Raw genomic sequence first — 21,365 nt, forward strand, 5'->3', positions numbered from 1 at the left:
TGGGACCCGTGGGAGCAATGCTGGTAGTGATGGTCTTGATGCTTGTGATGGACGTGGTGGCCATGAGGAAGGTGGTGGTCATGATGGTGATGGAGGTGGGGATGCTGGTGATGAGGTGGAGGCAGTGCTGAGTGGTGATGGCTTTCAGGGAGCATGGAGTAGCAGAGGTGGTTAGAAGTAGCCGTGTTCACGCTGATAGTAGTGATGGTGATGATGAAGATTCAGTGGTCCAGGAGGTGATTCTTGATTGGTGGTGGTTACTGTGGTCATGGTGAGAGGAAGCTATTGTTGTGATTGAATTAGAAAGAGAAATAACCTAGAGACAATTTTAGCACACTAGCTTTTATTAAAATTGCTTTATTGGGATTAAGTTAGCACACCACCACAGTCACTGTTTTAAGGTTACAATTCCATGGTTTTTAGTATGCTTACAGAGGTGCACAGCCGTTACCAGAATCTATATTTATTAAAATTTCATCCCCCACAACAAAACCCATACCTGTTAGTACTCACTCCCCATCCCCCCACGCAACCTTTCTAGATGGTTTTCAGAGCCTCCGGAGGCCTGCGAGCTGTAGAATCAGAAGTATGTGATTCATTTGTAAGAAAAATCCATCACTTCTTTCTCGGGTGCGACAGTTCCTTCCGCATGATAACTAGAGATTGTATTAAAGCCCTGAAAGAAAAGACGTAAGCTCACTTCAAATATATTCCTTCAAATGTATACCCTCAAATAACTCACCTGTATCTGTTCAACATATATCTCTTCAAAATCACAATATCCAGAAGCCTGCAGGAGACTTCTCTCCCTTGTTCTTTGTGATAAACACAGTCCCTTAAGTTAAAAAATAACAACAAATAATGCTATCTCATTAACAGTCAGTTGAAACACAATTCCTTGAAGTAAGACACCCATCCACCTCTGGGACTGCAGTCCAATAAACAAACTTAAACAGATGCAATGTATCACAAAGGTTAATTTGTGGTAGGAAATAAGTTACAAAAAACAATATCCCCCGTGATGGAAAAATGGTTCAATAAAACATGGCATATGATTTTTAAAGACCATAAACATGAAATATGATCATAATAGCCTATTAAATGAAAAAATCAGACACCAAACTCTGCGGAGGATGAAGACGACCATGTGGGAAACAAAAAAACAAATTTCAACTTTACTTAGAGAGATAGGAATGTTATCAAAATTTGAATAGCAATTACATAGGAAGGTTGGCGATATACTTTTAGTGTTATAAAAAATATTTTTTACAAAATATTTTGCAGAAGAACCTAATAAGCAAAAATAACCTTCCTACTGCTGCAGAATTAGCAGGACTAAAATGTATTTCTATGAAGAATGTAAAGAATGTTATATTTATTCTGTACAAAATATTTAAACTCAACAGGACAAAAACCTCTGTGTTGCCTATCATATACTTAAGCTAGTTAGAGTGTGTTTTCACCCATGGAGAGAGAAAAAATGAAGATATCTTCACCTACCTGTGCAGCCAGATCACAGGTTTGGTTAATCCCCCTAAATCCAAGAAGGGAAATGTCAGCCAGCAGGGCCCTCTGCTTGTAGAAGATTCTGCGAAACTGGGTGCTCTGTGTAAACACTCTCTTGTGGGTATTTACCTCCTACCTGATCAGACTCCACAGCTCTTGTCCTGGGATCCAGACTCGGCATCTTAGGGAGACTTAAAAATTGTCACAGGGAACCCATTGAAAAATTAGAATACTTTACAAATTAAAAAAAAAAAACCTTTACATTTGGGTGAGTGATGTATTTAACATGAAAAAACTATGTGAAATAGGAGGAATGTCTTTGTTTTATATTTGATTTGTCCATGGCTTTTGGAGGGAAATTAATTTTATTAATTGGTTAAATGTTAATTGGTTAAATTGTTAATTGGTTAAGCAATTGAGGTAAAACAAATTCCAGGTAATGGAAGTCTCAAAACCGGAAATCTTTAGATCTGATTTTTAGCAAAGCAAAAGCAAGATGAAAAGTTGTGGTTCATCGATGCAAAACAGGAAAGCACAGACATCTGCTTCTGATAAAAAGAGGTGTGAGCTTTTACATCAAGGTCTGTAAGTTCCAACTTGACTGCAGAAGCAGTGGTTTCTAGGGCTGTTTCTTTGGTATCTATTTAGATTATGTAAACGCATGAAACCCAACGGGCTGTTGAGAAAAGCAGTGGGATCCAAGAAAACAATAAATGAGGAAACTTGCTTGGAAAAAAGATGGGATTTTACTGCTCTTGTGTAACTCAGACAAATTGCTAAAGACAACAGAGACTTCATTCCACGAGGAAGCTGGCATAATGAGCAGTCCACAGACGTTTGCTGAATTTGTGCTGCTATCCGCTCACGAACTTCTTCCTGTCGGTTGTCCAGGGCGATCCCCCAGGCCTGTCCCACCCAGGGCAGACCCACCTTGTCTGTTCTCTACCTGCCATTCCTCACCCCTGTGCATTCCTCATCTCTCCCCACCATCCATTCTTGCTGCTCAGTCTCTTTCTCACCCCACGCCCTCCCTCCCTTTCCAGAGCCCTGGCCATCCTTCCAGGCCCAGCTGCGGTCAGCATCTCCTGACTGCTTCAGACCACTCTCACTTCACCACTTTCTGGACGTCTGCCAGCCTCCTGTCCACTTCCACGCACTTGGGCACTTCAGATTTCTCTATGGCTTCCTGAGTGTTAGTTTCCTCTCTCCAACGGGGCTGTAAACATTTTCAGGGCTGAGAAAGCTTTTCAGAGCCCTGAGAGATCCACAGCTTGTACCGAAATACACACACGCGCACAGACACATTCACATGCATACACATATATGCTCATACATATGCACACACAGACATAATACGAATACACACACATACTCACACATATACCCATATATCTTTTGATTGTCTGAAAACTTATAATACCTTTGTCGCTATAGAGCATCAGTTTGATGTTGTTCTTAAAACATACTTGAAAATAGTCTGGATTCTTAAAAGAAAATAAATAAATTCAACATAGCAGGGAAAACTCTTCTGTCTTTTACTAGACTGACCCCTTTATCCTTTTCAGAGAGAAGCTAGCTCCAGCCTTCCCTTGCCCAGCTTAAATCACCATAAAATGATTCCAGAGTGACTCAGACCTTCATGAAAGCAGTTTGCCTTCTTGCCAGGGGTGGACTCCCGTTCACATTCAGCTTTCAACCTGGAAACACCTTTATTCTGGAATATTCCATTACAGTCTAAGCTCCATGCAGGCAGGGACCTTTTTTAAAAAATCACTTCTGTTCCCCAGTGCCTGGGACCATGTGGCAGAGTGGAGCTCAGTCGGTTTTGCTCTGTGAACACATGAACATTAGTCTCATGAGACGATGGTTGATGTAGGCTGAGGTACCGCAAACTCAATTTGTCTTTTGAAACTCCACCACCACTTAGAGAAGCCAGTGGCCCAGCAGCTTGACAGAGGGCCTGGGTGCACAGGCGCTGCGGTGGACTCCTCTCCTGTCTCTGCTGTTTGTGTGACCTCCTGTGTCCGTGAGGGTCCTGAGATGCTGTGCCCCAGGCCGGGTATATCCACGCAGGTGAAGGCAGAGCGCCTGGCCACAAGCATCCTCTAGGAAAGAGTTTGCTGCTATAGCTGCTATTACTACTGCCACATCTGTATGTTTTTCATACTTACTCAATTTCATTTTTGTCTCCCTACGATATAGGCAGGCGCTGGTTTACCTCCTGTCCCACCTCAAGTATTCTTTTTTTTTCTGTATGTTGTTTTGAAAATCAGAATAAAGTTGCTTTACAATGTCATATTAGTTTCTACTGTACAACAATGTGAGTCAGCTACCTGTGTACATATATCGTCTCCCTCTTGAACCTCCCTCCCCGCCTTCCCAACCCTCCAGGTCATCACAGGGCACGGAGCTGAGCTCCCTGTGATATACAGCAGCTTTCCACTAGCTCTCTATTCTATCTGTCTGTATATGTCCGTGCTACTCTCTCAGTTCATCCTGCCCTCTCATTCCGTCCTGTGTCTGTATGGCCATTCTCTATGGCGGCATCTCTATTCCTGCCCTGCAAATAGATTCATCTGTGCCATTTTTTTTTAAGATTCCACATATATGCGTTAATATATGGTATTTGTTCTTCTCTTTGCTGCTTAGGCTCCCAAGAAACATTTGCAAAACGGGATTATCCGTGGCTACCAGATCGGTTACCGGGAGTACAGCACCGGGGGCAACTTCCAGTTCAACATCATCAGTATCGACACCACGGGGGACAGTGAGATTTACACCCTGGACAACCTCAACAAGTTCACCCAGTATGGCCTGGTGGTGCAGGCCTGCAACCGGGCCGGGACGGGGCCTTCTTCTCAGGAAATCATCACCACCACCCTCGAGGACGGTAGGTGCCTGGCCCCCTGCAGGCTGTGCAGGGGTGATGTCAGCCTGGCCGGCTGGGACCGGGGCTTTCTTCCAGCGGGAAGCATGTCCTAATTAACTCGCAGGCTGCCTGGATTCGGCGCCCTGGATACATCTTGATGGAAAAGCCGAATCCACTCCCTTTTCAGCATCTTTCTCCTGCATTTCAAGCCCAAGAGGTGGACTTCTGCCAAGCGAATCCAAGCCTCTCCCTATGACTGCAGCAGTCTGGGCACAATGTAGAAATTCGATTTTCTAAAAATTTCTCATAAGTTAACGTTAAGGAGGGCTTCCCCCCCGCCCCGCTTTTTTTTCTTTCTTCTTTTTAATCATCGCTTTTTGTTTTCAAGCATTCTAAGACCAGAGAACAGACATGAGCAGGCTTCCTGGAGCAAATCTCACGGTGACCGCGCGCCCCCTAGTGGCCAAAAGGAATTACTATACACGCCCACGTTGACAGCCTAAAAGCTCACATTCTCCAGCAGTGCATGAAAATCAGGTGTCTACATGGGTGATTCATGTCAATGTATGGCAAAAACAGTACAATATTGTAAAGTAATTAGCCTTCAATTAAAATAAGTAAATTAAAAAAAGAAAATCAGGGTGTCTAGAAGCATCATCGTTTAGGTGCAGAGGCCAAATACGGAGTTAGCTGTAGCAGGAGGGGGCAGATTTTCCTGCAAAAGGCTTGCATGGCAGTTACCTCTTGTGCTTTGAGAACACACGAGGTAACTTGCATCTATAATTTCTGACCTAAAGAACAACTGAGAAGAAAAATCCTGACCATTTTTATAGGGAGAGCTAGTAAATGGAAATCCAGGATTTTCTTTCCAACTTCATAGTCCTTGCAGTTGTGGCTAGATAGGCCTCTGGGTTTTCACTTTGATGTTTATTTTTCATTGATGTTTGTGATTCAGTCACTATTTTTCCCCCTTTCGCAGTCACGATGTTTAAGGTTTGCATAAACTTGATGTGAAATATCTTTCTAGCCTCTATCCTAGTCCGTTTTCTCTTTCCTCTGATGAGTGGTCTAGGATTGAAAGGGGGCACTGCTGGGGTTGGAGCAGTAAGTGCAACATGTCTGCTTTTGAGCTTTCAATTCACACTCCAGACATTACTCAACACCAGGGGACTTACTGTATTTTTGTTGTTCAGTTGCTAAGTCTTGTCTGACTCTTTGCCATCCCAGGGACTGCAGCACTTCAGGCTCCTCTGTCCTCAGCTGTCTCCTGGAGGTTGCTCAAATTCATGTCCATTGAGTCGGTGATGCCATCTAACCACCTCATCCTCACAGCAGTTTGCAAGAATGATGGGGAAATAAGCCAGACCAGCAGTGGTCTTTAATTCATGCAATAGGGTCAGAAGTGTTCTCAACTCTCTAAGCCGGAGGCAAGCTGCTTAAAAGTGAAGCAGTTGTTCTGCAAAGAGAGACACTGAAAGTCTTATGAAGTCATTGTATTTTACTGAGTTATCCTATTTGTACAGGAAAGTGGTTCTCATTTTCCCCCTTAATTTGGGGGATGGAGTGCAATTTTTTTTCTTTTGCTTGCACTTTTGAAATATTAAACTCATGTTGCTTATTCAGTATTGGTTCGCTAATTAAGCCACAGACAGTGTTTATAGAGTCTAATTATCTCATTTCAGTGCCCAGTTACCCCCCCGAAAATGTTCAAGCCATAGCAACATCACCAGAAAGCATATCAATATCCTGGTCCACGCTTTCCAAGGAAGCCTTGAACGGAATTCTCCAGGGGTTCAGAGTCATTTACTGGGCCAACCTCATGGACGGAGGTAAGAGGATTAAATGACCAGTGATGGAATTTGTACATGCCCCCTCCTGCCCTGGGATTCAGTACAAGCTGGGCGCTTCTTTACACTGAGTACTTGCCTCCTTCCTCACACTGTTCTGTTCTTGTCTCATATCTGACACTTTAACAGGTGTGGACAGCTGCTTAAAACATTGGTGCTGGTGTTTTAGTCCCTAAATCATGTCTGGCTCTTTTTTACTACCTCATGGACTATAGCCCGCCAGGATCCTCTGTCCATGGGATTTTCCAGGCAAGAATACTGGAGTGGGTTGCCATTCCCTTCTGCAGATGATCTCCTCGACCCAGGTATTGAGCCTGTGTCTGGGGCATTGCAGGCAGATTCTTTACTGCTGAGCCACCCAGGAAGCCCTTTTAAAACAGCATGTACTTTCCAAATTTGAAGGATAGGAGGGGGTGGCTGGCACTTGGGATATCTAGGAATAGATGTGTTTTCCTAATTATGAGTATCTATGTCAAGCCTCTGCAGGCAGCACCAAAACCTTGATCTGTATCTAGAAAGTTCTACGTGACGTGTGTCCTAAAAGACTGACCCCTTCCTGTTCCTGACAGGACTCAGCAGGGAAAGTCCTTGAGCTCCTGTAGTTGAACTGGAAGTGGTTCAGGAAGAATACTGGAACCAGAGGGTATTATTATCTCTGCGAGGAGACATTTTATCCCAAACCCTCCATTTTTGGCTCCTTTCTCTTTTTTCCCCTCCTCTATCCTCTCTTTCTTCATTCTTCTTGTTTCTTTCTTTCTTTTTCTTTTTATTCTTTCTTTGCTTTCAAGTTGTAGGACAAAATCCTCCTCTTTAGGGGCAGGATGTAGCACAAGAGAGGGTCAGCTCAGAGGATAGCAAGACTGGGGCTCCAAGCATCTCAGGCAGAACATGGCTCTGTTTCTCTGCTTGCAGAGGGTAGGTGCCCCTGAGGCATGCTGAGCCCCACTCCAGGAGCAGTACAGGCTCACCTTGAACTACAACCCCTAACAGGAAAGGCCCTGCTCTCCGCTTGTGGACCAAGGCTGGGGCCTCCCATGCCCACATCCTTCCCCAGGCGCTGTTTCCAGCCTCCTTCCATCGCCCCCAGCTCCCAGGGTGCCTCCCCACCCTTGTCTGGGGCTTCTTCAGCCCTTCTGATAGTCCTAGTCAAGGTCCCTGGAGCACCTCCCACCTCTGCTCAGGCCCACCTGGGTCTGCTCTGACAGCCCAGGTAAACAGAACACACTGGGCCTCCGAGGCTGCAGACATCTGCTCTTGTGCTCAGTAGCTCAGTTGTGTCCGACTCTGTGATTCCATGGACTGTAGCCCGCAGGCTCCTCTGTCCATAGCATTTCCCAGGCAGGAATACCGGAGCGGGTTGCCATGGTGCAAGAATAAAGGATGGAAGACACCTCGGCAAAGGCAGCTTAATGAAGTGCTAAGTACACAGCTGGGTCCGAGGCTGACTGAGCTGTTTGTGTCTGTAACCAGACTTGGATCTCAGAGCTGAGGATCAGCCCCAATTCCTCCTGGTGTCCAGGGTAGCACTTTGCACAGCGCCAGCAGGGGGAGACATTGATTCACCTTCTGAGCATCTTCTCGGTGCGAAGCTCCTGCCGGCCACTGAGGATGCAGCTCCTCTCAGATGGATGCTCTAGTCTAGTGGGACGGGGAGGATGCTCTGAATAGAGAACCACAAGCCCAGTAATGCACAGCCAGCCCCACCGAGGGACGGAGTTAAACAGATGATTCACTTCACCTCATCCCCAAAAAGAGCTTTAACAATTCCCATGGATGTCAAGTATGTTCTTGTTTACTTGCTCAGCTGTGTCCAACTCACTATGACACCATGGACTGTAGCTCTTCTGTCCGTGGGATTCTCCAGACAAGAATCCTGGAGTGGGTTGCCATTTCCTTCTGAGGGTATCTTCCTGACCCAGGGATCAAGCCCGTGTCTCCTGCATTGGCAGACGAATTCTTTACCATCTGCTCTACCAGGGAGGCCCCAGATGTAAAGTACAGAGCAAAAAAACAAAAAAAACAAAAAACTGCAAATTATCTATTTTACTGACATAGTACAGTAATATATCATTTCTTGTTCTGATTCTAATCCTCATATGGAGTCAGATTAAATTAAACACCCTAACGGACATACCTGAAGTTAAATTATACTAAGATTGTTCCTTTTTTGTTCTTTTTGGAAATATTTCCATAATCCAGTGCTGGCTATTCATCCTATTTTCACATTTCCCTCATATTTGCTAATTGTGCTTATTACCATCTTAGCTCTATGATGGATGATGTGGTTAATATGGTCTAGTCAATACATTTTAAAGCTTTAAGAACTTGAATATTTAAAAATTAAAGGTTTGAATAAAGAATGCTTGGAAATGCGTATAGTTTCTAAAGATTCTTCTACTCCCTCTGTGAAGACCAAGGTGATGTGATTTAGTGCCTAATGTACGAGTTCTACACTTAATCTCCAAAAGAAAAAAACTCTCAGAAATGTAAGCCTGCTATAAGCAGCCACATTTTATCCGATACCCCTGAGAACTAACATTTGGTAATTATCAGGAAATGTCATGGAATTCATGGGTTCTTCTGCACGAACTCCTCAGACTGTGGCTCCGAGGTACGCACAGACACAGAACACATAGTGTTTGTATAAAGGTTATACCTGCTAAGCTTGAGAACACACCACACACACACCTACACGCTCAGGCAGGCTGAAAAAGACATTGGTACTACCCCGGTGGTTAGTATTTTCCCCAAATATTTTCAAAAATATGCATAAAAAAGCATTTTCCTCTTGCTAATATGACCAGATAAAACAAAAATGGTTAATTCACTTGCTAGGACAGTTAACAGAGAGGGCGATGGCACCCCACTCCAGTGCTCTTGCCTGGAAAATCCCATGGACGGAGGAGCCTGGTGGGCTGCAGTCCATGGGGTCGTGAAGAGTCAGACACGACTGAGCGACTTCCCTTTCACTTTTCACTTTCATGCATTGGAGAAGGAAATGGAAACCCACTCCAGTGTTCTTGCCTGGAGAATCCCAGGGATGGGGGAGCCTGGCGGGCTGCCGTCTATGGGGTCGCACAGAGTTGGACACGACTGAAGCAACTTAGCAGCAGCAGCAGCAGCAGCAGCAGCAGGACAGTTAAATATACAATATGTCCATGAAATTTCTGAGTATTTTATTATCTGAAAGTCAAAGAATTTTAAAGACAGCAGCTTCTCTGAGATTACTGGGAAACTGACCCCATTTTATCTGAATCCAACTGCTTTTCAACCCTCCTCTCTTTCTTCCAGACAAAAAAGACAGAATCTGAATCAAAGCAACACTTAGGTGCCAAACTGGGCTTTTGGTGTGATGCTGGCAAGTCAGGGAGATGGGCGGGGGTGGGGGGGGGGAGTCATTTCCACCCCATTTTGATTTCTTCCTGAAAATCCTTTAAGAATGAAGGAGAGTATAAATAAATACATAAAAAGTATTTTGCTTTAAAACATAAAGTTTAAAAAAACTTTTGTACTATAAATAGTATGGTTTCTGAATTTCTTTTCTGTATTCATTTTATATTGTTTTACTCATGACTTCAACTGAATACTATTCTTGCCACATATTTTTAAAATTTATTTTATTGAAGTATAGTTGATGTACAATGTTGTGTTAATCTCCACTGTACAGTCCCATATACATATTTTTAAATTACTCTACTGGGACTGTGAAAAGTAAATGATAGAAATTAATGTTTAAGCCATAAAGAAGACCAGGAGTTTAAACGAACAACAAATGAAGCACGCTGTTTGCATTTGCCTTTTTTCATAATTCTCCTTTTTTCCACATGGGCTGGTCAGGAAAATAGCCTTGAAACAGAGAGAATGAGGTGTCTCTGTGGTTGATTCAGGGGCTCTGGGGAATTTTAAAAACGCTTGGGGGTAATTTTAAGTAGGGGTTTGGACTGCAGGCCTATTCATGGATCGTGATAAATTCATTCACCCAAATAATGTGGACCCCAGTATGAGTCAACATCCAAATACTAATTCCAATTACTGTGGTAATTCATGAGCCGGTGTATTAAAAAGATCAGGGTACCCCACTTTGCCCTTCTCCTCTCAACTCTTCTCTTCTGCATCACTGTATCTCACCCAGAAACAGCCAGCCCCTTCGGCATGCCTTCCCTGGGCTATAATTAGAAGTCGTATTTCCCCTGTGACATAGAGACCCTGGGCCCTTAAAAAAGATAAAAACGAAAAAGTTAAAGCCAGAGGTCATGTGATGTAGTATAGTTCTCATAACTAGCCCGGCGCACAGCCCCCAGGAGCCCCTTTCCTGAGTTGCGTTATGTTTTCCCTGATTGTGTGAGTGTGTGTGTATAACCTTTTGTTGTTCAGTCACTCAGTCACATCCAACTCTTTGCAAACCCATGGACTATAGCACACCAGGCTTTTCTGTCCTTCACCACCTCCTAGAGCTTGCTCAAACTCATGTCCATCGAGTCGGTGATGCCATCCAATCGTCTCATGCCCTGTCTTCCCCTTCTCCTCCTGCCTTCAATCTTTCCTAGCAGCAGGGTCTTTTCCAGTGAGTCGGCTCTTCTCATCAGGTAGCCAAAGTACTGGAGCTTCAGTTTCAGCATCAGTATTACAATGAATATTCAGTTGATTTCCTTTAGGATTGACTGGTTTGATCTCCTTGCAATCCAAAGGACTCTCAACACCACAGTTCAAAAGCATCAATTCTTTGGCACTCAGCCTTCCTTATGGTCCAACTCTCACATCCATAATGACTACTGGAAAAACCATAGCTTTGACTATACAGACCTTTGTCAGCAAAGTAATGTCTCTGTCCTTTAATATGCTGCCTAGGTTTGTCATTGGAGAAGGAAATGGCAACCCACTCCAGTACTATTGCTTGGAAAATCCCATGGATGGAGGAGCCTGGTAGACTGCAGTCCATGGGGTCACAAAAGTCAGACATGACTGAGCAACTTCACTCACTTTCAGTTCAGTTCAGTTCAGTTGCTCAGTCATGTCCAGTTCTTTGCAACCCCACGAACTGCAGCACTCCAGGCCTCCCTGTCCATCACCAACTCCCGGAGTCCACCCAAACTCATGTCCATTGAGTCAGTGATGCCATCCAACCATCTTATCCTCTGTCATCCCCTTCTCCTCCTGTCCTCAATCTTTCCCAACATCAGGGTCTTTTCCAATGAGTTAGCTCTTCACATCAGGTGGCCAAAGTATTGGAGTTTCAGCTTCAACATCAGTCCTTCCAATGAACACCCAGGACTGATCTCCTTTAGGATGGACTGGTTGGATCTCCTTGCAGTCCAAGGGACTCTCAAGAGTCTTCCCCAACACCACAGTTCAAAAGCATCAATTCTTCGGCGCTCAGCCTTCTTCACAGTCCAACTCTCGCATCCATACATGACCACTGGAAAAACCATAGCCTTTAGGTTTGTCATAGCTTTTCTTCCAAGGAGCAAGGGTCTTTTAATTTTGTGGCTGCAGTCACCATCTGCAGTGATTTTGGAGCCCAGGAAAATGAAGTCCGTCACTGTTTGCATTGTTTCTCCATTCATTTGCCATGAAGTGGTGGGACTGGATGCCATGACTTTCGTTTTTTGAATATTGAGTTTTAAGCCAGGTTTTTCACTCTCCTCTTTCACCTTCATCAAGAGATTCTTTAGTTCCCCTTCACTTTCTGCCATAAGGGTGGTGTCATCTGCATATCTGAGGTTACTGATATTTCTCCTGGAAATCTTGATTCCAACTTGTCCTTCATCCAGCCTGCCATTTTGCATGATGTACTCTGCATATAAGTTGAATAAGCAGGGTGACAATATTCTGCCTTGATGTACTCCTTTCCCAATTTGGAGCCAGTCTGTTTTTCCACATCTGGTTCTAACTGTTGCTTCTTGACCTACGTGCTGGTTTCTCAGGAGGCAGGTTAGGTGGTCTGGTATTCCCATCTCTTTAAGAATTTTCCACAGTTTGTTGTGATCCACACAGTCAAAGGCTTTATTTCGCGTAGTCAGTGAAGCAGAGTAGATGTTTTTCTGGAATTCTCTTGCTTTTTCTACCATCCAACAGATGTTGGCAATTTGATCTCTGATTCCTCTGCCTTTTCTCAACCCAGCTTGAACATCTGGAAGTTCTTGGTTCATATACTATTGAAGCCTGGGTTGGAGAATTTTGAACATTACTTTGGTAGCATGTGAAATGAGTGCAATTGTGCGGTAGTTTGAACATTCTTTGGCGTTGCCCTTCTTTGGCATAATCTTTGTCACAATGTAAAAGTTCCTGAATCTGAAAAGATCTTGATGAGATACACTTGCATTTTTTTCATTAGCATTTGAGTTTTTTATGCTACTCTCATTGACCTATATTGTCTATGTTCAAGAAAATGAAAATTATAAATGAACAATGTAACGGAAACAGGTCTGATGGCCACCTAGGAAAGACTGTTCTTTCACAGGAAAGCATTTCTAACCCATCTGAGGGTAATGATTGTCAACTTTCCAAGTGCACGGGGACCACACAGGAGCAAACATTTCTCTTATTTTCACTAGCCATCTGCTGCGACTTCTCAATTGTGGCCCTTGAAAGTCTGCCTCTGGCTGGTAGCCCCCAGGAGACACTGGACCTCAGGCATCTTTGGGGGGGCTTCACCCTGGCCCTGCTCTCCCCCCAGCAAAGCATCCTGCCTCCAGAACTTGCCCATGAGCTGCTCATGGTGGAAACAAGCCTTGGGCTCCTACTGGGTCCGGGGCCATGCCTGAGACCCACTGTTTCTCCCCTCCCCTCCCAACCGTCATCAAACACAGGGGTCCCTGGCATGGGGGTGACACACCTCGACTACCCCCTGCTTTATTTGAAATTCAGCTTTCCTACTGTGTCCAGTTCAGCCCTGATATCACCTTTTGATGACGAAAGGTGAACACAGACATTCATAGTCACCATAACCACAAAATACCTGACCACTAATCTCTGAACATCCATGCAACATGCTAGGAGGACAAGAGAGAAGAACAAAGAGCAAGAAGGGAAAACCAGGCTGGCAGAAACCCAGTTCCTCCGGCCAACATGAATCCACCCAGTGTCCTCAGGCAGTAGCTGAGAGTGTGGACCGTGGGCATGCGGCCACACCATATCGGTGCCACAGCCCACGCTCTCAGCCTTTGTGTTCAGATCCGTGACCTGGCGAAGACACTGAGCCTCTCTCTGCCTCAGTTTCCCCTTCTGTAAAAGGAACGGCCAGTGGAAACAAAAGGATAGTCATGCTGAGTGAGTGAGTTCGCATGGGAACCCAGCGCAGGGCACCTTAGGAGCAGCGTGGCGTGTCAGCTGTGTTTCCTGAGGCCAGAGAAAGCGAGAGACACTGCGGGACACCTGGTTGCGAGTGCTGCGTGCACTGTGAGCATGTGCAGAGATGACCAGACACCAAGGAGGTCTCCTTCCTGGCCCATCTCCCAGCCCCCGTTCTTACTAAACCAGCCCCCCAGGCACAGGGGTCAGGCTGCACCAAACATTCCACAAATGACCACTTGCCCTAAAGGTGGGCAGCTCTTTGGCCCCTCTCTCCTCTTCCAGCTCCTCTGCCAATGGCTCATTTCTAAATCCAGAGCACCCCTGCTGGTATTTCGCAAAGCCCTGTGAGTTTTCTCAAGCTGCCATGTGTCATGGGCTTCAGGCAGGCCAGCACAAAGTTCCATCTTCGCATGTCACTATCTGATCCCGCTGCAGAACACAAAGCATTTTTAGCTGACGACGCATTCCTGACACATCAGCCTGTCCTGTGGGCAAGGGGTTTACTCCAGGCAACAGGAGGAGTTGTGCTGGGCTACCGCAGTTTAAGTTAGGTGCAAGAAAACACATGTACCTTAAAGGAGTCTGCTTATGTTAACCAGAAAATTAGGCTCAACTTGTAGAAGCTTCTTAATGAGCAGTTAGAAGTATCTCTACGTAGCCTACGTGGTCCTGGCTTCCTGGGGCCAGGGTGCAGAGAATCTGCTGGGTTACTCCTGCTTGGGGACAGTTCTGGAGGGGCCTGTTGGCATTGGGTTTATAACACTTGACTGAACTGCTGTTTTCCAGACCTCTTTTCTTCCTGGCACTCTGTGGCAATTTGGTGCAAATGATATTTTTCAAGAGACCGCAGAGGGTCAGTGTCTCACGAAGGCTGTGCCCACACCCCTGAGTGATTTCAGGGAGTGATTGATGGGGGCCCAGCACTGGGCAGCAGTAAGAACATGCCAACAGCTGTGGTAACACGCTCGTGTTTTCTTGTCCTCCAGAGCTGGGCGAGATTAAAAATGTCACCACCACGCAGCCTTCCCTAGAGCTGGATGGGCTGGAGAAATACACCAACTACAGCATCCAGGTGCTGGCCTTTACCCGGGCTGGAGACGGCGTCCGGAGCGAGCAGATCTTCACCCGGACCAAAGAGGATGGTGAGCACGGGGGCAGGGCGTGGGGGCTCAGGTCCTGTCTGAACCTCCAGGGGACACACAGGAGGCTCCTGCCACGTGGCAGCTTTCCCAGGAAGGAGCCATTGTTGGAAAGGCTGGGTCAGAGAGTTAACTCACCCACCGATTCCTGACTTGGTTCCTTGAACAGTTTTGCTGCCTTCCTAAAATATTCCAGCACAATTCAGACCACACTTCCTGTGTCACCTTGTTTGATTTATCCATTGTTTCTCTCTTCCCCTATAATTTTTCATTCTTTTTTGGGGAGCTATGTGCAAAGTCGCTTCAGTTGTGTCTGACTCTGTGCAACCCCATGGGCTGTAGCCCACCAGGCTCTGCTGTCTGTGAGATTCTCCAGGCAAGAATACTGGAGAGGGTTGCCATGCCCTGCTCCAGGAGATCTCCTCTACCCAGGGATCAAACCCACATCTCTTACATCTCCTGCACTGGCAGGCAGATTCTTTACCACTAGAGCCACCTGGGATGCCCATTAGAATAATTTCAGTGCCTCTTCAGCTATTAGTGTAAGCTCTGACCAATTCCATCTCTCCACTTAAAAATTATGTAATAATCTACATTGTCCTATGCTTTGCCAGCTTTGGAGTAACATTAAAATAAGCCCTCAATTGAGAATTTCATGTTAATTTTTAAAAATTTCTTACAAGGGTTTTTGGGGCTTCCTTCATGGCTCAGTTGGTAAAGAATCCACCTGCAATGCAGGAGACCCCAGGTTGATTCCTGGGTTGGGAAGATCCACTGGAGAAAGGAAAGGCTACCCACTCCAGTATTCTGGCTGGAGAATTCCATGGACTGTATAGTCCATGGGGTCACAAAGAGTCAGACACAACTAAGTGACTTTCACTTCTACAAGGGTTTATGATAATTTAGTAAAATTTTAATTATAGCACATTTCTCAGATCACTAATCTTACCATTCCATGCAGTTTGGACTTGTTATATGGCTGTTTCCCAATCCTACAAAAACTGTATGGCAAATCATTTTTTTATATTAAGGGAAAGCCTGGGGTGCCTTATCCAAGATGTGCTGAAGAATAATTTGACTTCTGATACATGCTATAGCTGAAGAAGGAAATAGCAACCCACTCCAGTATGCTTCCCTAGGAAATCCCATGGACAGAGGAGCCTGGTGGGCTACAGTCCATGGAGGTCACAAAGACCCAGACAATACTGAGTGATGAAGCATGAGCAGACATATTATAGCAATAGTGAAAAAGCAGTTTCCACCTTAGTAAAGGAAGGGGCAACTGGTGTCAAATTGATACCTGTGTGGGACTTTCCAGATTGGAGTTCAGAATTACACCAGAGCCAGGGTTGAGATGCAACCACTACACCTAAATTTTGTGCTGTTTTGGCTCCACGATTTTTTTTTTTTTTTAACATCTTTCAGGCCTAAGTTCCCTAGGAAGCTGGTCAGGGCAGGGGTGGGAGAGCTATTGTTCACTGCCCATGACTGCCTGTGTATGGGCGGAGTCCTTTAAAGATGTCCTTTACTGTGTGTGAGTGTGTGTGTGTGAGTGTGAGTGTATGTGTGTGTGTGTGTGTGTGTTCAGTCACTCAATCATGTCCAGCTTTCTGTGGCCCTATGGACTATAGCCCACGAGGGTCCTCTGCCCATGGGATTCTCCAGGCAAGAACACTGGAGTGGGTTGCCATGTCCTCCCCCAGGGGATCTTCCCAACCCAAGGATTGAACCCGCGTCTCTTGTGTCTCCTGCATTGGCAGGTGGGTTCTTTACCACTAGCGACACCTGGGAAGCCCGAAGTCCTTTGCTACCTAGGATATAAGCATGCTGCTGCTTCGCCCCATGGCTGTCCTGTGGGAACAAGGCTAGGGTCATGCACTTGGAGGCCTGGAGACTCTCTCCCCTTCAGCTTGTCTGTCTCCTAAGGACACTGCCCTGATGTTTACAGCACCTCTCTCTGCTCTCCCCTCAGGGAACCCAGCCCTCCCCCTGAAGCAGCCTATCCATCCACCCTTCCACCATCATCTTCACTAGCCCTTCTTGCATTCTAGTTCCTGCACACAAATTAAACCTCATCACCCCCAGTCTTTCTAGTACACACAAGTAATTATTCCCAGTTATAGGCAGGTGCCAGTCATTTTGCCCAGTTATTGGATTCTTTAGGGAAATCTAAGGCATCACCGACTCGATGGACATGAGTTTGGGTAAACTCCGGGAGTTGGTGATGGACTGGGAGGCCTGGCGTGCTGTGATTCATGGGGTCACAAAGAGTTGGACACGACTGAGCGACTGAACTGAACTGAAGGTCAAGATACCATGCCATTAGGAAGCCCCAGGTTCAAAGAGATGTCTGCAAAGCTATGCCCTGAGTGAATAATTTAATTCTTTAAATTATTATTTAAATAATTTAATTTTAAATACATTTAAATTTAAAATTTAAAACACAATAAATAAATTTAAAATTAAATTTAAAATAAACTTTAAATTTAAAATAATTTTTAAAATTTTTATTTATTTATTCATTTGGCTGTGCTGGGTTTCAGTTGCAGCACACACTACCTTTTAGCTGAAGCATGTGGGCTGTAGTTCCCTGACCCAGTGGGGGACTAGATCAAACCCAGGGATCAAAGCCAGGTCCTCTGCATTGAAAGTGTGGGGTCTCAGCCACTGGACTACTGGGGAAGCCCCTAATTTTTTATATGCAGTAACCAAAGAGTCTTATCAAGATGTTTGCTATGCCACCTGCTGCCCAGGGGACTTTGGCACCTTATCACACTTTCTCTGAACTGAACCATCTTCATGTACCAAATTTCCATGACAATCAGACTGCAGAGAATTAGAATCTAAAAAGTGAACTGATGTGTGCAAACATCACCTAACCTGACACATAGTGGGACGGTTCCTGACACTAGACATTTGATTATTTAATCTCCACTCCTTCAGAGCGAGGGTGGAACTGCCTTTTGCATTGCTAAGCAATAACACAGATGTCACTGGAATTAGTATTTAAAGAACAAATTGATTGGCAACATGAATTTTAACACCTGAATTTTTCAGAAGAAAGTGCAGAAATCCAGTGAAAGGGGAAGCCTCTCCACTTCCCCTTGATCCTCACTGAGTGGATTTCAGAGTGCTGCAGCTGAAATCCAGCACAGCCAAATGAATAAGTAAATACAAAATTTAAAAATTATTTTAAATGTAAACTTTATTTTAAATTTAAATTTAAATTTATTTATTTATTGTGTTTTAAATTTAAATGTATTCAAATTGATCCTCATTAGGATCAATTTTTAATTACTCCTCCAAATTTAGAAATCATCATAGGGTTCTATCTCAAAGCTTGGCCCTGAGACCCAAAGTCTAATTTTTTAATCAATTATTCCCTTCTTTCATATCCAGTGCTAATAATAAGGGGAGACGCAATTGATTGCAGAACGTCTTGCCTCAGGTATATCAGTTAGCCCAGGAAGGAGGTCAGAAATTCCACTTGTGATAGTGAGTGGATAAAGAGTAGTACAAAACTGAGGGTCAATATTTACTTGAGATAAATCATTAGCATGTTCAAAAAGAAGCAGAGTAGAGATTGGGGGAAAGGAGAGAAAAACTGGTATAACAATAAGCCTGTCTCCCAGAGTCACATAAAAAAACTCACCAATCTAGAAATGGTGAAGAATTGTGCCAGCCATGGATGTGAATTGGACCAAAAAAAAGGCTAAGTGCTGAAGAATTGATGCTTTTGAACTGTGGTGCTGGAGAAGACTCTTGAGAGTCCCTTGGACAGCAAGGAAATCAAACCAGACAATCCTAAAGGAAATCAACCCTGAATAGTCATTTGAAGGACCAGTGCTGAAGCTGAAGCTCCAATACTTTGGCCACCAGATGCAAAGAACTGACTCCTTGAGAAAGACCCTGATGCTGGGAAAGATTGAGAGCAGGAGGAGAAGGGAATGACAGAGAATGAGATGGTTGGATGGCATCACCAACTCAATGGACATGAGTTTGAACAAGCTCTGGGAGTTGGTGATGGAGATGGAAGCCTGGTATACTGCAGTCCATGGGGTCACAAAGAGTCAGACATGACTGAGCAATTGAACTGAACTGAAGTAGTTTATCAGTGTCTATAAAGATTCTTGGAGAAGGCAATGGCAACCCACTCCTGTACTCTTGCCTGGAAGATCCCATGGGCGGAGGAGCCTGGTAGGCTGCAGTCCATGGGGTCGATAAGAGTCAGACACGACTGAGCGACTTCACTTTCACTTTTCACTTTCATGCATTGGAGAAGGAAATGGCAACCCACTCCAGTGTCCTTGGCTGGAGAATCCCAGAGACAGGGAAGCCTGGTGTGCTGCCGTCTATGGGGTCACACAGAGTTGGACACGACTGAAGCAACTTAGCACCAGCATAGATTCTTGGTCGTATTCTCCAAGAATATGGAGATCCTTCATATACATCTGTGATGTAGAATGTTGGACAAATTATTGGGTCCATAGACAAGTCTCAGATCCATCAGGACCATAGTCATGGTCCATGGATACATTCTTGAGGTCTGGAAGAATTGCTTACATTTCAGATTCTCTTCCCAATGTTCAATGAGAACTGTTCAGTCAATGAGAACTTGCATTTTTATTATTGCTTCAAGACCACAAAAGATTACTTATGGATGTAGCTTTCTGGTTCTGAACGCAAGACAACTAATTCTAAATTCTAAAATGTTCGTGAAATCCTAATACCATTTTATTCGCTTGAGATTGTAATCTGAGCAAAGCCACGGAGAAACAGAACACACACAAACATGATCTAATAATTTTCCAATTATTTTCATCCTGCGTGCATAAGGTCATTTCAGCCTTGATCCTTTGCTGCAAAGTAAACACTGCACATGTATAAATAGAGATGGTTTAAGTGCAAATATTTACTGAACGCATCGCAGTGCACAGAGCTCTGGGAACTGACGTGTGGGAAGGTCAACAGGAACTGTGACATGTGATCTTTGGTGCCTCCTGCCATGGTTAACAATCTCCTTGCTAGGACATCTGAAAGTGGAGCTAAGAGAAAGAGAAAAAGCAAGAGGATCAGGATATTTCTGAGTCCTCTGGCCATTCCTATCTTGAGCCATGCATCCCCTGGACGGCACGGATGGTGTGTTCTCAGATGATAGAGTAACCGCACCTTGGTTTACCTTAGAAGTGATGGACTCTGTGTGTGTGTGTGTGTGTGTGTGTGTGTATTTGTCTAGCCACCAGCAGTGCCGCCCTTCAGGAAACACGGAAGGCTTTGTATCAGCCCTGCTCCAGAGTCCTGCTGCAGCTGGCAGGGTTGGGATTTGCTCTGTGCCATAGTCACACACACAGCCACACAGTAGACCAGGGCATCCCAGGAGGCCTTCCACCCTGTGGGCGTCAAAGCTGCCTGCACTATGGGGATCCTCACGTGGGCTCCTGGGGCCCCCAGAGGTGTCCAGTGGTGATCAGGAAGCCCTCGGGGGACTCCCTGCTCTGCTTCAGGAAGAGCCCCTCCACTTCCATCATGTTGTACATGGGTCTGCCACATGATACTTTAAAGGATTTTCCCACTTTAAAGGCTGTTTGGAAACCACAGCTCTTGTGAGAGCAAAGGCCAGACATCCTTGAGTGTGATGGAGACTGCTTGGGTGTGAGGATACACCCCATTGTGGGTATGTCCCTGCACCCCCACGTCCCCTGCTCATGGCTCAGAGAAGCCACGTGGAGCCGTGGCTCCAGTGGGTCCAGGTGTGCTGGTGGGTCACATGCACACACAGGTGCACACACACATCACACACATCACATACACACATGGCACACATGCACACACACGCAGTACACAGATACCACACGCACTATGCACATAGACTTACACTATACATAACACACCACACATACCACATACACATACACCACACAAATACGCAATATGCACAAACCACACACACCACAAACACGTACTTACACTATGCATAGCACACACACTCTACACACATCACGTACACATGTGACAAGCATGCACATGTACACAATATACACACACCACACGCATGCACACATAAACTGCATACACACCACAAACACCACCACACATACCAGACACACACACACACTATATACATACACTCACATGACACATACCACATGCACCACACACACCACGTACACATACATTACGCATATGCACGCACACTATAAACACACATTACACATACCACACACACACCATGTATCATGTACACCACATACACACAAACACACCATTTGCACAGTACCCATGCAGACATACTATACACACACATCTCACACATCACACAAATCACAAAGCACACATCACATACACAAATACTGCACACACCAAACAAGCCATAAACCACACACACACACACACACACACGCACACCCCTGCCTATGGCTGATCATTGAGGCCAGAAAAATGATGATGATAAAAATGAAGTTGACCAAAGTGTCTGTAAGATCCTTAGACTTCTGTCTTACTTCAAATCAAGGCAGGGTTTTTACAGAGCAATAACATTGATGTTTCACATTAAGATACACTATTAGATGGCTGGACTATATGGATGCATTTTCTATGTTGTACAGCAAATCCTCAAAACCTTAAAATACAAATTCATTATCTGACCATTTCCTGGGGTCAGGAGTCCAGGTACCGTTGTCTGAGTACCCCCGACTCAGGACCTCACAGGCT

The 21,365-nt window shown here is 45.0% G+C and overlaps 1 protein-coding gene across 2 annotated transcripts in view; it reads left to right on the forward strand.

The window, feature by feature from the left end:
* Nucleotides 1-21,365, forward strand: part of DSCAM (DS cell adhesion molecule) — an 859,211-nt gene that overhangs the window by 737,866 nt on the left and 99,980 nt on the right. For both annotated transcript variants that reach the window (XM_086341570.1, XM_086341667.1), the window contains 3 exons: nt 4,156-4,396; nt 6,058-6,204; nt 14,502-14,657. In XM_086341570.1, the coding sequence (XP_086197696.1) occupies nt 4,156-4,396; nt 6,058-6,204; nt 14,502-14,657 (544 nt within the window). The remainder of the gene's footprint in view (nt 1-4,155; nt 4,397-6,057; nt 6,205-14,501; nt 14,658-21,365) is intronic.

Source organism: Bos grunniens, chromosome 1, assembly GCF_055505025.1.
Source record: "Bos grunniens cultivar Pamir isolate PY7600 chromosome 1, Bosgru_T2T1.0, whole genome shotgun sequence".
NCBI classification, from domain to species: Eukaryota; Metazoa; Chordata; class Mammalia; order Artiodactyla; family Bovidae; genus Bos; species Bos grunniens.